The sequence below is a fragment of the Oncorhynchus clarkii genome, chromosome 9, assembly GCF_045791955.1.
Source record: "Oncorhynchus clarkii lewisi isolate Uvic-CL-2024 chromosome 9, UVic_Ocla_1.0, whole genome shotgun sequence".
Taxonomy (NCBI): Eukaryota; Metazoa; Chordata; class Actinopteri; order Salmoniformes; family Salmonidae; genus Oncorhynchus; species Oncorhynchus clarkii.
Window position 1 is genome coordinate 29,427,345 of NC_092155.1, and position 21,736 is coordinate 29,449,080.

Sequence of the window (21,736 nt, forward strand, 5' to 3'; positions counted from 1 at the left end):
ATACGATATTGCCATATGCCAGTATCAGCGCTAATAGACAGCGGCAGAACATTTCATAGCTTCGACATTGTACTACAGGATACATCTCTGAAGGGACATAGGGGAGTCGACTTATTCAGCATCTTCTGCAGGGAGGCATCATCGATGTGCAGTCTACACTCCTGACCAGAGGTGTGTAGTTGAATGAGGCAATAGCCACTGTACATCGGATTGTGAAGAAACATCCTGCGATTACCATGAGCACAGGTAAAGCCTTATTCTAGCCTATACCAGACTGTAGTTTATAAGAGTCATGCTTTGATGATAGCAATTCTATGACAATTACCCGTTTGAATGCTGCCATTGTCATCATCCTATGGCACTATCAGCTATTACACAGCAAAGCAGTTACTGAATCAAGACATGCATAATGATAGTCATATAATATCCGTTGACAATGTTTACACAGCTATAGCTCTCCCACTGTGAAATACAATTTTTATGGCTTACAGTATGTGGTGTAGAAACGCCCACTTAGGCGTCTACTTCCAGGCATCATTGCCTTGGCGTTATGTTGCAATGCAGTCTCCCCACATCGACAGGGTCATCATAGCTACATTGTCTGGAGCTACAGGCTGATACGCTGGTCTCACGTGAGGACATCAGTGTTTCAAGTCTGCTATGTGTCCATCCTGTGTAATGTTACATTACCACATTTGAATGATTATGGGCATGACAAAAAGCACAGTACAGTAGCTGAACAGTTGAATAAAGAACATCATTGTTATGAACACCATCACGTCAAGAAGACTTACTGTGTTTTCTTACCGCATTCAGTTCACCCCCTATGGTGCCCCCCTTTTGTAGGCCCGTGGATACTCTTCCCCCCGCAAAATAAATGACATTATTTTTATGAAGAAAATGTTACGAACTAAGTTGCCTAGAATAGTCGAATACAACATCAAATCAAATACATTTTTATTTGTCACATGCTGTCACGCCCTGACCTTAGATATCTCTGTTTTCTATGTATTTTGATTAGGTCAGGGTGTGACTAGGGTGGGTACTCTAGTGTTGTATGTCTTGGGTTTTGTATGTCTAGGGTTGTTGTATGTCTAGGGGTTTTTGTATGTCTATGTTGGCCTGATATGGTTCCCAATCAGAGACAGCTGTTTATCGTTGTCTCTGATTGGGGATCATATTTAGGCAGCCCTGTTTCCCACTTTCTGGTGTGAGATCTTGTCTATGTGCAGTTGCCTGTCAGCACTCGTTTGTATAGATTCACGTTTCGTTTTGTTATTTTGTTAGTTTGTTCAGCGTACATTCTTTTAATAAATAAGAATGTACACATTCCATGCTGCGCCTTGTTCCAATCCTTATAACGAACGTGACAGAAGTGCGTGTCATCAGCCGGTGCCACCTGTACCGGTCCCACGCATCAGACCTCCAGTGCGTCTCCACAGTTCAGTTAGTCCTGTGCCTTCTCCTCGCACTCGCCCTGAGGTGCGTGTCATCAGCCCGGTGCCACCTGTACCGGTCCCACGCACCAGGCCTCCAGTGTACCTCCACAGTCCAGTATGTCCTGTTCCTGCTCCTCGCACTCGCCCTGAGGTGCGTGTCCCCAGCCCGGTACCACCAGTGCCGGCACCACGCATCAGACCTCCAGTGCGCCTCCACAGTCCAGTACGTCCTGTGCTTCCTCCCCGCACTCGCCCTGAGGTGTGTGTCATTAGCCCGGTACCACCAGTACCAGTCCCACGCATTAGGCCTCCAGTGCGCCTCCACAGTCCAGAGGTTCCGGCGACAGTTCCCAGTCCAGAGCTTCCGGCGACAGTTCCCAGTCCAGAGCTTCCTGCGACAGTTCCCAGTCCAGAGCTTCCTGCGACAGTTCCCAGTCCAGAGCTTCCTGCGACAGTTCCCAGTCCAGAGCTTCCTGCGACAGTTCCCAGTCCAGAGCTTCCTGCGACAGTTCCCAGTCCAGAGCTTCCGGCAACAGTTCCCAGTCCAGAGCTTCCGGCGACAGTTTCAAGTCTGGAACCTCCAACGACGGTCCACAGTCCGGAGACTCCAACGACGATCCACAGTCCGGAACCTCCACCGACGGTCCACAGTCCGGAACCTCCAGCGACAGTCCACATTCCGGAACCTCCAGCGACGGTCCCCAATCTCGGGTCTCCGGCGATGATCCACGGTCCGGTGCCACAAAAGCGGAGGGATCAGCGTAAGCAGGGGGGACTGCGTCCAGAACCGGAGCCGGCACCGAGGGTAGATGCCCATCCGGAACCTCCCCTATAGTTTCTGGTTTGCGGCCGGCAGCCTGCACCTTTGGGGGGAGGCCCTGTTTCCAACTTTCTGGTGTGGGATCTTGTCTATGTGCAGTTGCCTGTCAGCACTCATTTGTATAGCTTCACGTTTCATTTTGTTATTTTATTAGTTTGTTCAGCGTACATTCATAAATAAGAATGTACGCATACCACGCTGCACCTTGGTCCGGTCCTTATAATGACTGTGACACATGCGCCAAATACAGCAGGTGTAGGCGGACCTTACAGTGAAATGTTTACTTACAAGCCCTTAACCAACAATGCAGTTTTAAGAAAAATAAGTGTTAAGTAAAAAGAGAAAAGTAAAAAATGAAATAAAAATAACAAATAATTAAAGAGCAGCAGTAAAATAACAGTAGCAAGGTTAGTCGAGATAATCGAGGTAGTATGTATATGTACAGGTAGGTAGAGTTAAAGTGACTATGTTTAGATGATAAGCAGAGAGCAGAAGCAGCGTAAAAAGGGGGGGTGGCATTGCAAATAGTTTGGGTAGCCATTTGATTAGCTGTTCAGGAGTCTTATGGCTTGGGGGTAGAAGCTGTTAAGAAGCCTTTTGGACTTAGACTTGGAGCTCCTGTATCGCTTGCTGTGCGGTAGCAGAAAGAACAGTCTATGACTAGGGTGGCTGGAGTCTTTGACAATTATTAGGTCCTTCCACTAACACCTAGGTGTTCAGGAGTCTTATGGCTTGGGGGTAGAAGCTGTTAAGAAGCCTTTTGGACTTAGACTTGGAGCTCCTGTACAGCTTGCCGTGTGGTAGCAGAAAGAACAGTCTATGACTAGGGTGGCTGTAGTCTTTGACAATTATTAGGTCCTTCCACTGACACCGCCTGGTATAGACGTTCTGGATGTCAGGAAGCTTGGCCCCAGTGATGTACTGGGCCATGCGCACTGCCCTCTGTAGTGCCTTGCAGTTGGAGGCCGAGCAGTTGTTGCCATATCAGGCAGTGATGCACCAGTCAGGATGCTCTTGATTGTGCAGGTGTATAAGTTTTTGAGGATCTGAGGACACATGACAAATATTTTCAGACTCCTGATGGAGAATAGGCGTTTGTCATGCCCTCTTCACTAATATCTTGGTCTGTTTGGATAGTTTGTTGGTGATGTGGACACCAAAGAACTTGAAGCTCTCAATCTGCTCCAATACAGACCCATCGATGATAATAGGGGCATGCTCGGTCTTCCTTTTCCTGTAGTCCACAATCATCTCCTTTGCCTTGATCACGTTGAGGGAGAGGTTGTTACCCTGGCACCACACGGCCTTGTCTCTGACCTCCTCCCTATTGGCTGTCTCATCGTTGTCAGTGATCAGGCCTACCACTGTCGTCGCCAAACTTAATGATGTTATTGGAGTCATGCCTGGCCATGCTGTCATGGGTGAACAGGGAGTACAGGAGGGGACTGAGCACGGGTCCCCCGTGTTGAAGTTCAGCGTGGCAGATGTGTTGTTACCTACCCTTACCACCTGGGGCGGCCCATCAGATAGTCCAGGATTCAGTTGAAAAGGGAGGTGTTTAGTCCCATGGTCCTTAGCTTAGTGATGAGCTTTGAGGGCACTATGGTGTTGAACGCTGAGCTGTAGTCAATGAATAACATTCTCACGTAGGTTTTCCTTTTGTCCAGGTGGGAAAGGGCAGTGTGGAATGTAATAGAGATTGCATTATCTGTGGATCTGTTGGGGCGGTATGCAATTTGGAGTGGATCTAGGGTTTCTGGGATAATAGTGCTGATGTGAGCCATGATCAGCCTTTCAAAGCACTTCATGGCTACAGATATGAGTGCTACGGGTCTGTAGTGGTTTAGGCAGGTTACCTTAGTGTTCTTGGGCACAGGGACTATGGTGGTCTGCTTGAAACATGTTGGCATTACAGACAGGTTGAAAATGTCAGTGAAGACACTTGCCAGGTGGTCGGGTACATGTCCTGGTAATCCGTATGGCTCTGCGGCCTTGTGAATATTGACCTGTTTAAAGGTCTTACTCACATCAGATACAGAGAGCATGATCACACAGTCGTCCGGAACAGCTGATGCTCTCATGCATGCTTCAGTGTTGCTTGCCTTGAAGCGAGCATAGAAGTAATTTAGCTTGTCTGGTAGGCTCGTTTCACTGGGCAGCTCTCGGCTGTGCTTCCTTTTGTAGTCTGTAATAGTTTGCAAGCCCTGCCACATAAGACGAGCGTTGAGGCCAGTGTAGTACGATTCATTCTTAGTCCTGTATTGATGCTTTGCCTGTTTGATGGTTCATCGGAGGGCATAGCGGTATTTCTTATGAATGTCCGGGTTAGAGTCCCTCTCCTTGAAAACGGCAGCTCCACTCTTTAGCTCAGTGCGGATGTTGCCTTTAATCCATGGCTTCTGGTTGGGGTATGTAGGTACGGTCACTATGGGGATGACATCATCGATACACTTATTTCAATTATTGATGAAGCCACTGGCTGATGTCACTGGGGGCGGAGTTAGCCTGCAGATTTCTTTCATACTATCCAGGTCTGTGCTCAAACAATTCGAGCTTCTACTTTTAATATCATCCAGAAGGCGAGGTCAGTACAGGTGCATCAAAGCTGGGACCGAGAGACTGAAAAACAGCTTCTATCTCAAGGCCATCAGACTGTTAAACAGCCACCACTAACATTGAGTGGCTGCTGCCAACACACTGACTCAACTCCAGCCACTTTAATAATGGGAATTGATGGGAAATGATGTAAAATATATCACTAGCCACTTTAAACAATGCTACCTAATATAATGTTTACATACCCTACATTATTCGTCTCATATGTATATGTATATACTGTACTCTATATCATCTACTGCATCTTTATGTAATACATGTATCACTAGCCACTTTAACTATGCCACTTTGTTTACATACTCATCTCATATGTATATACTGCACTCAATACCATCTACTGTATCTTGCCTATGCCGCTCTGTACCATCACTCATTTATATATCTTTATGTACCTATTATTTATCCCCTTACACTTGTGTCTGTCTATAAGGTAGTAGTTTTGGAATTGTTAGCTAGATTACTTGTTGGTTATTACTGCATTGTCGGAACTAGAAGCACAAACATTTCGCTACACTCGCATTAACATCTGCTAACCATGTGTATGTGACAAATAAAATTTGATTTGATTTGCTCTTTAAAAGTGGTATCTTTTTCAAACAGAAATTTGCATCCTGTAGCACTAATTACCAAAAGTTTTGGGACACTGTAAAGTCCATGGAGAATAAGAGCACCTCCTCCCAGCTGCCCACTGCACTGATGCTAGGAAACACTGTCACCGGCAATAAATCTTCGATAATTTCAATAAGCATTTTCTACGGCTGGCCATGCTTTCCACCTGGCTACCCCTACCCCGGCCAACAGCTCTGCATCCCCCGCAGAAACTTGCTCAAACCTCCCACCCCCCGCTTCTCCTTCACCCAAATCCAGACAGCTGATGTGCAAAATCTGGATCCCTACAAATCAGCTGGGCTGGACAGTCTGGACTCTCTCTTTCTAAAATTATCAGCCGAAATTGTTGCAACCTCTATTACTAGCCTGTTCAACCTCTCTTTCGTATCATCTGAGATCCCCAAAGATTGAAAGCTGTCAGAGCAGCTTACCGATCTCTGTACCTGTACACAGCCCATCTGTAAATATCACACCCAACTACCTCATCCCCATATTGTTATTTTTAATGTTTCCTCTTTTGCACCCCAGTATCTCTACTTGCACATCATCTTCTGCACATCTATCACTCCAGTGTTAATGCTAAATTGTAATTATTTAGCCTCTATGGCCTATTTATTGCCTTACCTCCCTAATCTTACTACATTTGCACACACTGTACATATATTTTTCTATTGTGTTATTGACTGTACGTTTGTTTATCCCATATGTAACTCTGTGTTGTTTTTAATCGCACTGCTTTGCTTTATCTTGGCCAGGTCGCAGTTGTAAATGAGAACTTGTTCTCAACTGGCCTAACAGTTTAAATAAAGGTCAAATAAAAAATAAATAAATGTGGTGTATTCCTCAATGCCATGAGAAGAATACTGGAACATATTCCAGTCTGTGCTAGCAAAACAGTCCTGTAGTTTAGCATCTGCGTCAGCTGACCACTTCTTTATTGACTGAGTCACTGGTGCTTCCTGCTTTAGTTTTTGCTTGTAAGCAGGAATCTGGAAGATAGAATTATGGTCTGATTTGCCAAATAGAGGGCGAGGGAGGGCTTTGTATGTGTCTCTTTGTGTGGAGTAAAGAGTTTTTTCCCTCTGGTTGCAAATTAAACATGCTGGTAGAAATGACGTAAAACAGATTTAAATTTCCTTGCAGCCACTAGGAGCGCCGCCTCTGTATGAGCGTTTTCCTGTTTGTTTATGGCCTTATGCAGCTCACTGAGTGCGGTCTTAGTGCCAACATTAGTTTGTGGTGGTAAATAGACAGCTACAGAACGCTCTTGGTAAATTGTGTGGTCGACAGGTTATCATTTTTGTACCTTTATTTAACTAGAAAAGTCAGTTAAGAACAAATTCTTATTTACAATGACCACCTAGGAACAGAAGGTTAACTGCCTTGTTCAGAATGACAGATTTTACCATGTCAGCTCGGGGATTCGATCTATCAACCTTTCAGTTACTGGCCCACCGCTCTAACCACTAGGCTACCTCAGGCGAGCAAAACCTTGAGTCTTCCTTATTATTAGATTTCGTGCACCAGCTGTTGTTTACAAATATACATAGGCAGCCACCCCTTGTCTTACCGGAGGCAGCTGTTCTATCTTGCCGATGCAGTGTAAACCCTGCCAGCTGTATGTTATCCGTGTTGTCGTTCAGCCACGACTCTGTGAAACACAAGATATTACCGTTTTTAATGTCCATTTGGTAGGATATTTGAGATCGTAGCTCGTCTATTTTGTTATTCAATGATTGTACATTGGCTAATAGGACTGATGGTAGAGGCAGATTACCCACTCGGATCCTTACAAGGCACCCCGACCTACGTCCCTGATATCTCTGTCTCTTTCTTGTGGAAATGATGGGAATTTGGACCTTATCGGGTGTCTAAAGTACATCCTTCGTGTCCGACTCATTAACAAAAAAATCTTTGTCCAGTGAGATGTGAGTAATCGCTGTCCTGATATCCAGAAGCTCTTTTCGGTCATAAGAGACGGTGGCAGAAACATTATGTACAAAATAAGTTACAAATAACGCGAAAAAACACACACAATAGCAATTTCTAAATGTGGTTGTGCATCAGCAGTTTCTCTGACCACACTCAGAAGGTCATAACCGGATACATTCGGTTTTCAGGGGAAATGGAAAGAGAGCCTGCGACGCGACATCTGCTTTTGGACCTTAAGAGGGAAGGCGGTAGGTGCATCCCAATATAATGACCGGAGTATGGGCAAGTGAGTGGGTATGTCGAAAGGAAAGTAATGGGCGTGTGGAAAGGAGTGGGTGTGTCGAAAGCGCTCTGCTATAGGTTAGACAGGTTTTTAATATTATTTGATTTGACCCCCTTTTTCATGGTATCCAATTAGTAGTAGTTACTGTCTTGCCTCATCGCTGCAACTCCCATATGGACTTGGGAGAGGGGAAGGTCAAGAGCCACGCATCCTCTTTCTTTACACGCAACTACCATACATTGAGATAGCCTACCGCAAGAGTTTGAACTTCTGTTTTTAAGCCAGAGGATGAGCCTGAGTCGTATTTCATTGTTAGTTTTATACAAATAACTGTACATTTTCAGTTAAAATTGAGAATTGTTTTAGTTTTTGATGGGTGTGTTTTTGCTTCATGAATTGTATACATGTGCTTACTGTGACTGTCACCCTGATATTGGCTACTAGGTAGCTACTTCCCATGTGTCCTTGTCTTGTTGCCGTTCATGCCCTCCCCATTGAGCAGTAGATTGTATTTTTGTATGTATCAAGGTGACATCTCAATCAATCAATCAAATGTATTTATAAAGCCCTTCTTACATCAGCTGATGTCACAAAGTGCTGTACAGAAACCCAGGATAAAACCCCAAACAGAAAGCAATGCAGGTGTAGAAACACAGTGACTAGGAAAAACTCCCTAGAAAGGCCAGAACCTAGGAAGAAACCTAGAGAGGAACCAGGCTATGAGCGGTGGCCAGTCCTCTTCTGGCTGTGCCGGGGTGGAGATTATAACAGAACATGGCCAAGATGTTCAAATGTTCATAAATGACCAGCATGGTCAAATAATAATAATCACAGTGGTTGTAGAGGGTGCAACAGGTCAGCACCTCAGGAGTAAATGTCAGTTGGCTTTTCATAACCGATCATTGAGAGTAACTCTACCACTCCTGCTGTCTCTAGAGAGTTGAAAACAGCAGGTCTGGGACAGGTTGCACGTCTGGTGAACAGGTCAGGGTTCCATAGTCGCAGGCAGAACAGTTGAAACTGGAGCAGCAGCATGACCAGGTGGACTGGTGACAGCAAGGAATCATTAGGCCAGGTAGTTGTCGTGTCTTTGGCTATGCCGGATTAAGTGATATGACATGCTATTCTATAAAATAATTTCTCTGTAATTAATATTACCTGATTGAGCTAATCATGTAAATGTAATTAACTAGAGAGTCGGGGCACCACAAAATAATATTTATAGAGCTGTTATTTATAGAAGCTGTGCTATCATAAATACAGTATCTTATGCATTCTAAATTACCGCCCATTTGGAAAAGGAAAATGCAATAAATATTTACTCTGAGCTGCGCTTCAGTAGGTTGGTGGTAGATGGAAGGTCGTGTTGCCAAACCGAGTCCTTTGTCCTTTGAAGAATGTCTACGTTGTAGTAATGTCGTTGTGTGATAGACGGGATACTCTGTCTGTTCCTTCCTAACCCTCGTTTGCAGCTGCTGTTGCTAACTCAACGGCTAGGAGGTATCACTTCTGTAGTGAATAATAGTTCAAAGTTCATACCATTCGCAACTGTAGTTATTATCTGAACCATTCTGACATGTATGTTTTCTTAGTCGTCCTCACATCCTCGGAACAGGAGGTTATATTGTCGTCAAGGCTTTATATAGGAAGGGAGAGGAGGGCGTGTTTGAAAAGTTTTATAACCCATGTCCCTTCACAGGGGCGAACGATTGAGCAGAGCCCTAAACCCAAATCTCACATTTTAGAAGCTAAAATCACATTTCATCCCATCACGAATAATTTATTTTCAAACATTTAAATTGAACAACAATTCCATGCGAATCCGATAACTCTGATGTGTAGACTTTCCACTGTAGAGTTTATGTCATCTTATCATTGAGGAGAATGTCTCAGATGACAACCGAACTGACATCATATTCATTAAGTACCACCGCATATGTTCAATTGGTCGGATTACCAGAATATAGTTCATTTCCCCCCACCTTCTGATGTTCCCAGAATCTCTATGTTAACCAAGGGGTTTGCAAATGTAACATCAGTAGGGTAGAGAGAGAGGAAAAAGGGGGGGGGGGGGGGGGGGGGGGGAGGTATCTATGACTGTCATAAACCTACCCCCAGGCCAACGTCATGTCATAGTCCTGAGGCATGGTCCTAAGGCTCAGTTCCTCCAAGAGAGAAAGAAAAAAAGAAAGAAAGAGAAGACAGGAGAAATATTCCAGAAATAACAGACGGACCCTAGCCCCCCGACACATAAACTACTGCAGCATAAATACTGGAGGCTGAGACAGGAGGGGTCGGGGGACACTGTGGCCCCGTCCGAAGATACCCCGGGACAGGGCCAAACAGGCAGGATATAACCCCACCCACTTTGCCAAAGCACAGCCCCCACACCACTAGAGGGATATCTCCAACCACCAACCTACCATCCTGAGACAAGGCTGAGTATAGCCCACGAAGAACTCCCCCACAGCACAACCCAACATCTAAATGGTTATCAATATTAGTTATTTATTGTGTTTGTTGCTATCCTACTTGAAATAAAATCATGGTGAGAGAAAAAAATGGCCATGTTGGTTACTGTCTGTGACACGACCGTGATACCCTGTAGGAAGCACGTGCACAGGCACGTCGATACAACACCGTTGCACTGGTCACCGGCTTATTGACTCATCGTGCAGCCCAATCAGCCACGCAAAACTGTTTTGAGTGGCAACACATCTGCCCAATTAGCTCATTCGCTTTCCATATACCCACGGCTTTCGACACACCCACTCACCCATACTCAAGCTGCTATATTGGGCTGTGGTTACATGCTTTAAGAAGGCAACACTCCATCTTAACTCCACATTTACTGGATGAGTCGAACAGTGCAGAAGATAACCTCCCCCGACAGTTTATTTTTCTCTCTCTCGTCAGGACAAGAAAGAAAGAAACGCCTTATACGTTAGGCTGGTCACTGACAGTCATTCGATTAGCCCATGTCAACTAACATTTTTCCGATTGGTCAGTTAGTCTAGCGGCCAGCTATCTAAACTTGTACCAGTTATGGTCGAAATTACCGACCGGGGGGCCCCGATTTGATTTTGTTAGTCACTCTCACTCAGAAATCATATTAAGGATTGCTAACATTTCTCTCCACCAATGGCATAATGTGTAGAATTGCAAGAAATGAACTCTAAAACTCATTCCAGCCTTTCATAGCTCCTCCCACCAGTCTCATCTGGTAGGTACGCAGACCCCCGAGCCACTGCGACCCCTCATGATGACTCTAGATTTTTTTGTGGCCCCCACCCCCATCAAAGTTACCCATCCCTGGCCTATGGGATCCAAATCATAATCGATTTGATGAAATCAAGAACGTAGAAGCTGTCCGAGCTGCCTCTCACTACTGAGACAGAGCAGAGGCATGACACAAGCAACACAGGCAAACAGCTTTAATGTGGTAGACCAATACTGGGCACAGTAAGGGCTCTCCTGTTTGCACAGCTGACGAGAAGAGGGTTGGAGTTTGTCTGTGAAATGAGGCAGGAATATGTAGTGGTCCTCTGTTCTCATCAACACTGTCTTGTAAACTCACCCCGAGAGGTGTACTGGGGACAGAAAATAACAAAGTGACATATTCCGTCTTGGACAGGTCAAACTATCTGTCTTCTCTGCCCAATTCATTTTCATGGGACCTGTATGTTAGTGGAATGATGGGTGAATGTTAGAGACGGCTGTTAATGGAACGGTTTGAATTGGAATGGGTGGGAAATGGGAAAGTGTTCAAACTACGTGGTCACGGCTGGCTTCCACAATGGGTTCGGTCATTCTACTGGGCTGGCTGCTCGTGATGATGTGCTGGATCTGCTGCGGGACAGATTGCTCTGTGGTAATTTAATTATAGACGTTGGTTGATATCATATGTTGAGGGAAGCTTTCACTGTAGTATCTCGTCGCTGTCAGAGGAAAACCTCATAACATAACTTTTTGTCCCTTTTCAATTTTTGTTTATTTACTTTTAACACGTATAGAAAGCAGTACATTCCCATCAATGTACTCTCAACATTTTATGACTCTAGGACTAAGAAAATGTATTTAAAATAGCTTCTGAAATTGAGTAATTGTATGTCCGTTAATTGGAAAATATGGTAGTTTATTTGTAATTTCCAGATTTTTTGTTGTTGTTTTGGAGATAAGATGTTTTTATCCGACAACTCTGGCATTGCAAGCGACAGGCACTACCACCTGAGCCACACAGGAACCCATTGAAACAGCTGAGTAGCTCTTTACTGACTGTGTTTGCCGGCTTTCAGAGATCTCGTGGTTAGCAGACATCAGTTTCTTCTGTAACGGATGGCGATGCTTTAGGATCATTTACAGTTAGCGTTGACCGCTAGCTAGCCTCGCCGTCCTCAGGGAGTGATTATCAATGACCAACTGGGATGAACGGCCTGTGAATCGCTAGGATAATTCAATCTGTTTCCGCCATTGGTCGAGGGAGAGGCAAGCTGATCAATATCCCCTTTACCAAGCTAAGGCTCTAGGCAGTCTGTACAGGGGTCAATGGCTTCTATCCTCTTTGATCCTATGACATTTTCCCCACAATAGACCCAAGTTGGTTATTGGACTCTTTATCAGTTCATTACAATATGCTATGCTAGCCTAGTGTACGTCAGTCAAGCAGTTAGTCAGGGACAGTATGAACTCATCGTGTTGGAACGAGGGCTGCGTCATCGGCAGCCATGTTGCAGAATCAATCTGGAGCTACTGGAGTCACTAGAGAGTCCCTATCCTCCTAACATGGCCCTGTGAACTGGGGCTGTGGCCAAATCACACTCTCTGACTGTGTCTGGATGGATCAGTGTGCCAGGGCTGTGTAGGCCCAGCAGTGTCAAAGTCAAGGGGAAAAGTCAGGCCCATCTTTTGTTATACAGTAGTAATCTAGGCCCAGAGTAACTAGTAATGTTTACATAGAGCGGGGTTTCCAAAACTCAGTCCTGGGGCCTCTCAGTGGTGCACGTTTGAGTTTTTTTTTAACCTAGCACCACACAGCTGATTCAAATAATCAAAGCTTGATGATGAGTTGATTCTTCAAATCAGCAGCTGTGTAGTGCTATAGGGCAAAGCCAAAATGTGCACCCCTGAGAGGCCCCTAGGACATAGTCATTTTTTCTTCTTCTAAATGCTACTCTGATTTACTCAAAATACCCTTGAAATACCAATTTAGACTAGTGTACACACAGTAAAAAATAACACAGGATGATCATTGATATAAAGACACTTGACAATACAATAATATGCCTGGACTCTGAAGTGTGGGATGATTGGTGGTTGTTGTGTTTCCACTTAGGCTCACTGGCTCAGGCTTCCTCCACCAGCCAGTAGATAGAGAGAGAAAATGTGTCTACGGTCATGGTACATGAGTGCAAATGTGCAAGTGTCATGCATTTAGAAGCATGTGCTGCAGGGGATCAGTGTAGAACTGTGTGTGCCTCTTTGTCAGTGATGATGAAGTGTTTACACGTGTGTGTTGTGTACAGTGTGTGTGTTGCCTGTGTCCACGTGTGCGTGGACTATGTGTCTCCCATGGGCATTCATGAGCGTAGGCAGGTACACACACACACGCACGCACGCACGCACACACACACACACACACACACACACACACACACACACACACACACACACACACACACACACACACACACACACACACACGCGAATAGAAGTGGGCTGGTCAGGATACTACAGCGGTTGGTAGAGACTAGATCAATAGTGATCTCACTGGTGTTAAGCCTGAGCCCGGGCTTTCACACACACCGGCAATTAAGCCTGCAATGTGGCATGGCCCTGTGACATTTCCTCTGCCAACTGTCTTAGTGGAGGCTTTAATGGATAGACGGAATGGCATGTGCCTTCTAGATGACCCCATCCATCAAATATCTGCTGCTGATTGGCTGGGCGAGGCCTGTCATTTGTAAAAGGGGGTTTTAGCAGTTTCAATGGATTTCTTTGTGATATTATTTGCATGGAATATGCTGTATGTCATTTCTTTTTTCTTGTTGTACCATTGATGTCCATTGGAGTTTAGTTGATTTCAGTGAAAGATCATTAGTGTTACCATTGCCACTATGGAAATACAGCCAATCCAACATCATCGTGTGAGTGTACTGCCAAAGACATTAAATACTTTATAATATATATTTAGATTTATTAAACATTAATTAATTTGATTCATCTAAATTATATACCTTTCAAAATATATCTCTAAAAGCTCTATTTCTGACACCGTTTTTCCTCATCAGACTGTATCAGGGTTGTGATTTAAAGTGTTGGTCCCATGTTTCATGAGCTGAAATAAAATATCCCCAAAATGTTCCATACGCACAAAAAGCTTATTTCTCAAAGAAATATCAGAAATTTGTTTACACCCCTGTTAGTGAGCATTTCTCCTTTGCCAAGATAATCCATCCACCTGACAGGTGTGGCATATCAAGAAGCATGATCATTACACAGGTGCACCTTGTGCTGGGGAGAATAAAAGGCCAATCTAAAATGTGCAGTTTTGTCACACAACACAATGCCACAGATGTCTCAAGTTTTGAGGGAGTGTGCAATTGGCATGCTGATTGCAGGAATGTCCACCAGAGCTGTCGCCAGACAATTGATTGTCTCATTTCTCTACCGTAAGCTGGCTCCAACGTAATTTTCGGGAATTTGGCAGTACGTCCAAGCGGCCTCACAACCGCAGACCACGTGAATGGCGTCGTGTGGGCGAGCGGTTTGCTGATGTCAACCTTGTGAACAGAGTGCCCCATGGTGGCGGTGGGCTTATGGTATGGGGCAGGCATAAGCTACGGACAACCAACACAATTGCATTTTATTGGTGGAAATTTGAATGCACAGAAATACTGTGATGAGATTGTGAGGCCCATTTTTTTAAAAAGATATCTGTGATCAACAGATGCATATCTGTATTCCCAGTCATGTGAAATCCATAGATTAGGGCCTAATGAATTTATTTCAATTGACTGATTTCGTCATATAAACAGCCATAAACTTAATAAAATCTTTGAAATTGCTACATGTTGCATTTATATTTTTGTTCAGTGTAGTTCTGTCTTTAAGCTGTTCTTGTCTATTAATGTTCTCTATTATGTCATGTTTCATGTTTTGTGTGGACCCCAGGAAGAGTAGCCCCTGCTTTCTCAACAGCTAATAGGGATCTTAAAATACCAACGGAGGAATCCATTAGTCCACTGTTAGTCCAATGTCAGCAGTCAAGTTTTCAAGTTATAGGACTTCCAAGAAGCAGTGTCACCAACCACATCATCATTATGATGCTAAATGCCATGTGATGATGTGGCCCGGTGACACTTTGTTTCTTGGAAGTCCAATATCTTGAAAACTTGACTGCTGACATGACAATACCAAAATATCGTTTTGGAGTGGAGTTTTCCTTTAAACGAGTCTTCCATAGTGAAACATGCTGAGTGGTGACATTTAGGCTGTGGTTGGGTGGCTGGTTGAGTTTATTACTGTCAGGCATGCATTTAACTGCTAGCCTCACTGCTGTATAACAGACACGAGCTATCAGTTAGGCTATGCTCTATGTTTAGCAGTAGTAGCATGCTCACCTTTAAATGTCCTCAGTCATGCACTACACACACTGGGCTGGTGATGAACGGTAAAAGGGCATTGTTGCTTTATCTAAGTTAGCAAAGCAGTTTAAGCGGGTGTTTTTTCTTCATGAAGCTGGGCCAGATGCTGCAGCTCTACTTGGATACCCAACGTGCATTGCTGCTAGATATAGAGGCGTAGACGTAGTCACTGATCCCCCCCCAGGATTCAACTTTCTCCCACCTGCTGGCTAAAGTGACCACATGTCCCGGATTGTGCGGGACAGTCTCGTGTTTTGGTCATTTGTCCAGCGTCCCGCAACCAACCAATCCATCAATCATGTCCATTTTATCAACAAATTAAAACATCACTAATTTACACTAATTTGTCCCATATTTCAGTGTCTCTTTTGCATTCACGTTCCGCTTATGACAAGATATTATATCAAAAGAATGCTATACCGGGCCTCCCGGGTGGCGCAGTGGTTAAGGGCGCTGTACTGCAGCGCCAGCTGTGCCATCAGAGTCCTGGGTTCGCGCCCAGGCTCTGTCGTAACCGGCCGCGACCGGGAGGTCCGTGGGGCGACGCACAATTGGCCTAGCGTCGCCCGGGTTAGGGAGGGCTTGGTCGGTAGGGGTGTCCTTGTCTCATCGCGCACCAGCGACTCCTGTGGCGGGCTGGGCGCAGTGTACGCTAGCCAAGGTGGCCAGGTGCACGGTGCTTCCTCCGGCGCATTGGTGCGGCTGGCTTCCGGGTTGGATGTGCGCTGTGTTAAAGAAGCAGCGGCTTGGTTGGTTGTGTATCGGAGGACGCATGACTTTCAACCTTCGTCTCTCCCGAGCCCGTACGGGAGTTGTAGCGATGAGACAAGATAGTAGCTACTACAACAATTGGATACTACGAAATTGGGGAGAAAAAGGGGTAAAATTTAAAAAAAAAAAAAAAAAAAAAAAAGAATGCTATACTGGTGATGTTAATAGCTTGTTGAGAGCCGATATTCTGCGCAGCGCAAGACGAGATGTGGGGCAATGTCATATCATCAACTAATCACATTCGTCAAATCCTTTCAGGTTAAATTCCAGCTAAACTTGGAGATGACAGTTACTACAAAGACAGTACAGTATGAAACTGTGGTTACTGCTGTACTTACAAAAAGTGTGCTTCTAACAAAGAGCAACAAAAGTATGTAAATAGCCGTATTAGACTGAAATATATAAGGTGGTTTCGACGAACTTGAGGCTCTCTATTAGTTGCACATTCAACACATTTGGTGCTACTTCTTCCCACAATCACGTTTTAAAAGTGTTTTGAGACCAACCAGACAAACATGGGTCTCTCGTTAAATAGTAGTAGGCAATGTGCGCTTCAATTACTCAGCGGGAGGGAGATTTGTGTGTGTGTTTTGTTCATGTAGGCTACACTGTCCCACGAATGTCACACAAAATCTTTGCGTTGTCCCGCATTTGGGTATTTAAAATTGTGTCACCCTACTGCTGGCTGGTAGGCCTGGGAATTGCCTGGGACCTCACAATATGATATTATCATGATACTTAGGTGCTGATACGTTATGTATTGCAATTCTCACGATTCTTACAATTCTATATGTATTGCGATTCGATACTGTGATTTTATTGCGATTTGATATTCAAAATCTTCAGACCCTTTGACTTTTTCCACATTCTGTTACGTTACAGCATTATTCGAAAATTGATTAAATGAAAAATTACAAGTGTCACGTCTGTAGGAAATGGGGATGTTTTTTCAGCGGCAGGGATTGGGAGGCTACTCAGGATTGAGGGAAAGATGAACGAAGCAAAGTACAGAGAGATCCTTGATGAAAACCTGCTCCAGAGCGCTCAGAATCTCAGACTGGGGGCGAAGGTCCACCTTCCAACAGGACAACGACCCTAAGCACACAGTCAAGAAAACGGATGAGTGGCTTCACAAGCCTCTGAATGTCTGCGCTCCCTGAGTAGAGCAGCGATCTAGGGCACTGCATCGCACCACAGACCCGGGTTTGATCCTAGGCTGTGTCACCACCGGCTGTGACAGGGAGACACATGAGGCGGCGCACAATTTTCCCAGTGTCGTTCAGGTTAGGGGAGGGTTTGGCCGGCCAGGATTTTCATGTCCCATCGCGCTCTAGCAACACCTTGTGGCGGGCCGGGCGCCTGCAAGCTGACTTTGGTTGCCAGCTGGACTGTGTTTCCTCCTACACATTGGTGACACTGGCTTCCGGGTTAAGCGAGCAGTGTGTCAAGAAGCAGTGTGGCTTGGCAGTGCTGTGTTTCGGAGGATGCATGGCTCTCGACCTTTTCCTCCGCGATGAGACAAGACTGTTGGGGAGAAAAAGGGGTAGATTGGGGAGAAAAGGGAGAAATAAAAATAAAATAAAAACATCTCTGAATGTCCTTGAGTGGCCCAGCCAGAGCCCGGACTTGAACCTGATCGAACATTACTGGAGAGACCCGAAAATAGCTGTGCATCAATGCTCCCCATCCAACCTGACAGAGCTTGATAGGATCTGCAGAGAAGAATGTGAGAAACTCACAAATACAGGTGTGCAAAGCTTGTAGCATCATACCCAAGAAGATTTGAGGTTGTAATCGCTGCCAAAGCTGCTTCAACAAAGTACTGAGTAAGGGTCTGAATATATAAATGTAAATGTAATTTTTATTTTTTATAAATTTGCAAAAATGTCTAAAAAATTGTTTTTGCTTTGTCATTATGGGTTATTGTGTATGGATTGATGAAAAAAAATATGTAATCCATTTTAGAATAAGGCTGTAACGTAACAAAATGTGGAAAAAGTCAAGGGGCCTGAATACTTTCCGAATGCACTGTATATCTCCTGCAGAGAGACGAGAGCATGAGACAATTTGTTTTGATCAGCCATGGAAATAAAAGTGCTGAAAACATGTTGGCTCACTATTTAAAAATAAGATGTAGAACAAGCTGTAGGATGAAAAATACTTTTTTTGTGTGTATATAATATTGTCATATGTAACTGTATATTTTTTTTTTCTCCCATCACTACCGGCTGGCACTATACAGACATACACACACGCATAAATGAAAGCACACATGCACAACATTCCAGCACAGAAATGAACACATGCGCAATCCCACACATGGCAAACACACCCATTGTGCCAAGGATATTTGTGGACCACCTGTCTTTAGGTACTTGGATTTCCCTCAGGAGGCTGATAGAGGCCTATCCTTTAGCAGGTTTATAACTAAACAACTGCATCTTGCTTCACTGCACTCTGTTAAACTTCAGACTTTGCATGTGAAAAAGTTGTACCATGTCTGTGTGTGTGTGTGTGTGTTTCTGTTTTGGCTAAGCACCGTCTTTGTCTTTTTCATCCAAGGCAAATCCTCCCAAATGAGCCGAGTTATCTCAGCTTAACATGCAAAACAGAGCTCTTTTCATTCAGCTTTCCCTTGAGGAAAGCTCTCCATAGCTGTCCTGCCAAACCATGTTACACTCATGTCTGATGTGTGTACGTGCATGTGTGTGTGTGCATGCGTGTGTGAGTTTGTGTATGTGTGTGTGACCACCCATGGGTCTTTGTGTATGATGATATTTAGTTGAGTAATAGTGCTCTATGCAATACAGAACAACATAAATTGTCCACAAATCAAATGAAATCAAATGTTATTTGTCACATACACATGGTTAGCAGATGTTAATTCGAGTATAGCGAAATGCTTGTGCTTCTAGTTCCGACCATGCAGTAATATCTAACAAGTAATCTAACAATTTCACAACAGCTACCCTATACACACAAGTGTAAAGGAATTAATAAGAATATGTACATAAAAATATATGGATGAGCGATGGCCGAACGGCATAGGCAAGACGCAGTAGATGATATAGAGTACAGTATATACATATGAGATAAGTAATGTAGGGGATGTAAACATTATATAAAGTGGCATTGTTTAAAGTGGCTAGTGATACATTTATTACATCCAATTTTTAATTATTAAAGTGGCTAGAGATTTGAGTCAGTATGTTGGCAGCAGTCATTCAATGTTAGTGGTGGCTGTTTAACAGTCTGATGGCCTTGAGATAGAAGCTGTTTTTCAGTCTCTCGGTCCCAGCTTTGATGCACCTGTACTGACCTCATCTTCTGGATGATAGCGAGGTGAACAGGCAGCAGGGTGAACAGGCAGTGGCTCGGATGGTTGTTGTCCTTGATGATCTTTTTGGCCTTCCTGTGACATCGGGTGGTGTAGTTGTCCTGGAGGGAAGGTAGTTTGCCCCTGGTGATGCGTTGTGCAGACCTCACTACCCTCTGGAGAGCCTTACAGTTGTGGGCGGAGAAGTTGATACAGCCCGACAGGATGCTCTCAATTGTCCATCTGTAAAAGTTTGTGAGTGTTTTAGGTGACAAGCCGAATTTCCTCAGCCTCCTGAAGCTCTGCTGCGCCTTCTTCACCACGCTGTCTGTGTGGGTGGACCATTTCAGTTTGTCTGTGATGTGTACGCCGAGGAACTTAAAACTTTCTACCTTCTCCACTACTGTCCCGTTGATGTGGATAGGGGGGTGCTCTCTCTCTGCTGTTTCCTGAAGTCCACGATCATCTCCTTTGTTTTGTTGACATTGAGTGTGAGGTTATTTTACTTACACCACTCTCCGAGGGCCCTCACCTCCTCCCTGTAGGCCGTCTCGTTGTTGTTGGTAATCGAGCCTAACACTGTAGTGTCGTCTGCAAACTTGATGATTGAGTTGGAGGCGTGCATGTGTAACAGTATAACTTTAGACCGTCCCCTCGCCCATCCCCGGGCGCGAACCAGGGACCCTCTGCACACATCAACAACAGTCACCCACGAAGCATCATTACCCATCACTCCACAAAAGCCGCGGCCCTTGCAGAGCAAGGGGAACCACTACTTCAAGGTCTCAGAGCAAGTGACGTCACCGATTGAAACGCTATTTAGCGCGCACCACCGCTAACTAGCTAGCCGTTTGACATCCATTACACATGGCCCACGCAAGTCCAGGACCCAGTTGCACAGGGTTGCACAGGGCGTGGTCGAGACCCAGGGTTAAATGCTGAGCTGTAGTCGATGAACAGCATTCTTACATAGGTTTTCCTCTTGTTCAGATTAGAGGTCGACCGAATATGATTTTTTCAACGCCGATACCAATACCAATTATGGGAGGACCAAAAAAGCAGATACCGATTAATCCGCCGATTTGTACATTTTTTATTTATTTGTAATAATGACAATTACAACAATACTGAATGAACACTTATTTTAACTTAATATAATACATCAATAAAATCAATTTAGCCTCAAGTAAATAATGAAACATGTTCAATTTGGTTTAAATAATGCAAAAACAAAGTGTTGGAGAAGAAAGTAAAAGTACAATATGTGCTATGTAAGAAAGCTAACTTTTCAGTTCCTTGCTCAGAACATGAGAACATATGAAAGCTGGTGGTTCCTTTTAACATGAGTCTTCAATATTCCCAGGTAAGAAGTTTTAGGTTGTAGTTATTATAGGAATTATAGGACTATTTCCCTCTATACCATTTGTATTTCATTAACCTTTGACTATTGGATGTTCTTATAGGCAATTTAGTATTGCCAGTGTAACAGTATAGCTTCCGTGCGCTAACTAGCTAGCCATTTCACTTCGGTTACACCAGCCTCATCTCTGGAGTTGATAGGCTTGAAGTCATAAACAGCGCAATGCTTACACAACGAAGAGCGGCTGGCAAAACGCTCGAAAGTGCTGTTTGAATTAATGTTTCCGCGCCTGCTTCTGCCTACCACTGCTCAGTCAGATACTTAGATACTTGTATGCTTGTATGCTCAGTCAGATTATATGCAACGCAGGACACACTAGATAATATCTAGTAATATCATCAACCATGTGTAGTTAACTAGTGATTATGATTGATAGTTTTTTATAAGATACGTTTAATGCTAGCTAGCAACTTACCTTGGCTTACTACATTTTTGTAACAGGCAATCTCCTTGTGGAGTGCAATGAGAGCGAGGCAGGTCGTTATTGCGTTGGACTAGTTAACTATAAGGTTGCAAGATTGGATGCCCCGAGCTGACAAGGTGAAAATCTGTCGTTCTGCCCCTGAACAAGGCAGTTAACCCACCGTTCCTAGGCCGTCATTGAAAATAAGAATGTGTTCATAACTTACTTGCCTAGTTAAATAAAGGTATAAAAATATTAAAATGAATTAAATCGGCAAATCGGCGCCCAAAAATACCGATTTCCAATTGTTATGAAAACTTGAAATCTGCCCTAATTAATCGGCCATTCCGATTAATCGGTCGACCTCTAGTCAGATGGGTTAGGGCAGTGTGCAGTGTGATTGCGTTTGCGTTGTCTGTGGACCTATTGGGGCGGTAAGCAAATTGGAGTGGCTCTAGGGTGTCAGGTAGGGTGGAGGTGATAT

At 44.3% G+C, this 21,736-nt stretch overlaps 1 protein-coding gene across 1 annotated transcript in view; it reads left to right on the forward strand.

Annotated features, from left to right (window-relative positions):
- Positions 1-21,736, forward strand: part of LOC139416194 (actin-binding LIM protein 2-like) — a 110,544-nt gene continuing 88,808 nt past the window's right edge. Inside the window, exon 1 of the mRNA XM_071164576.1 lies at positions 1-246. Within this exon, the coding sequence (XP_071020677.1) occupies positions 237-246 (10 nt within the window). The 5' untranslated portion in view covers positions 1-236. The remainder of the gene's footprint in view (positions 247-21,736) is intronic.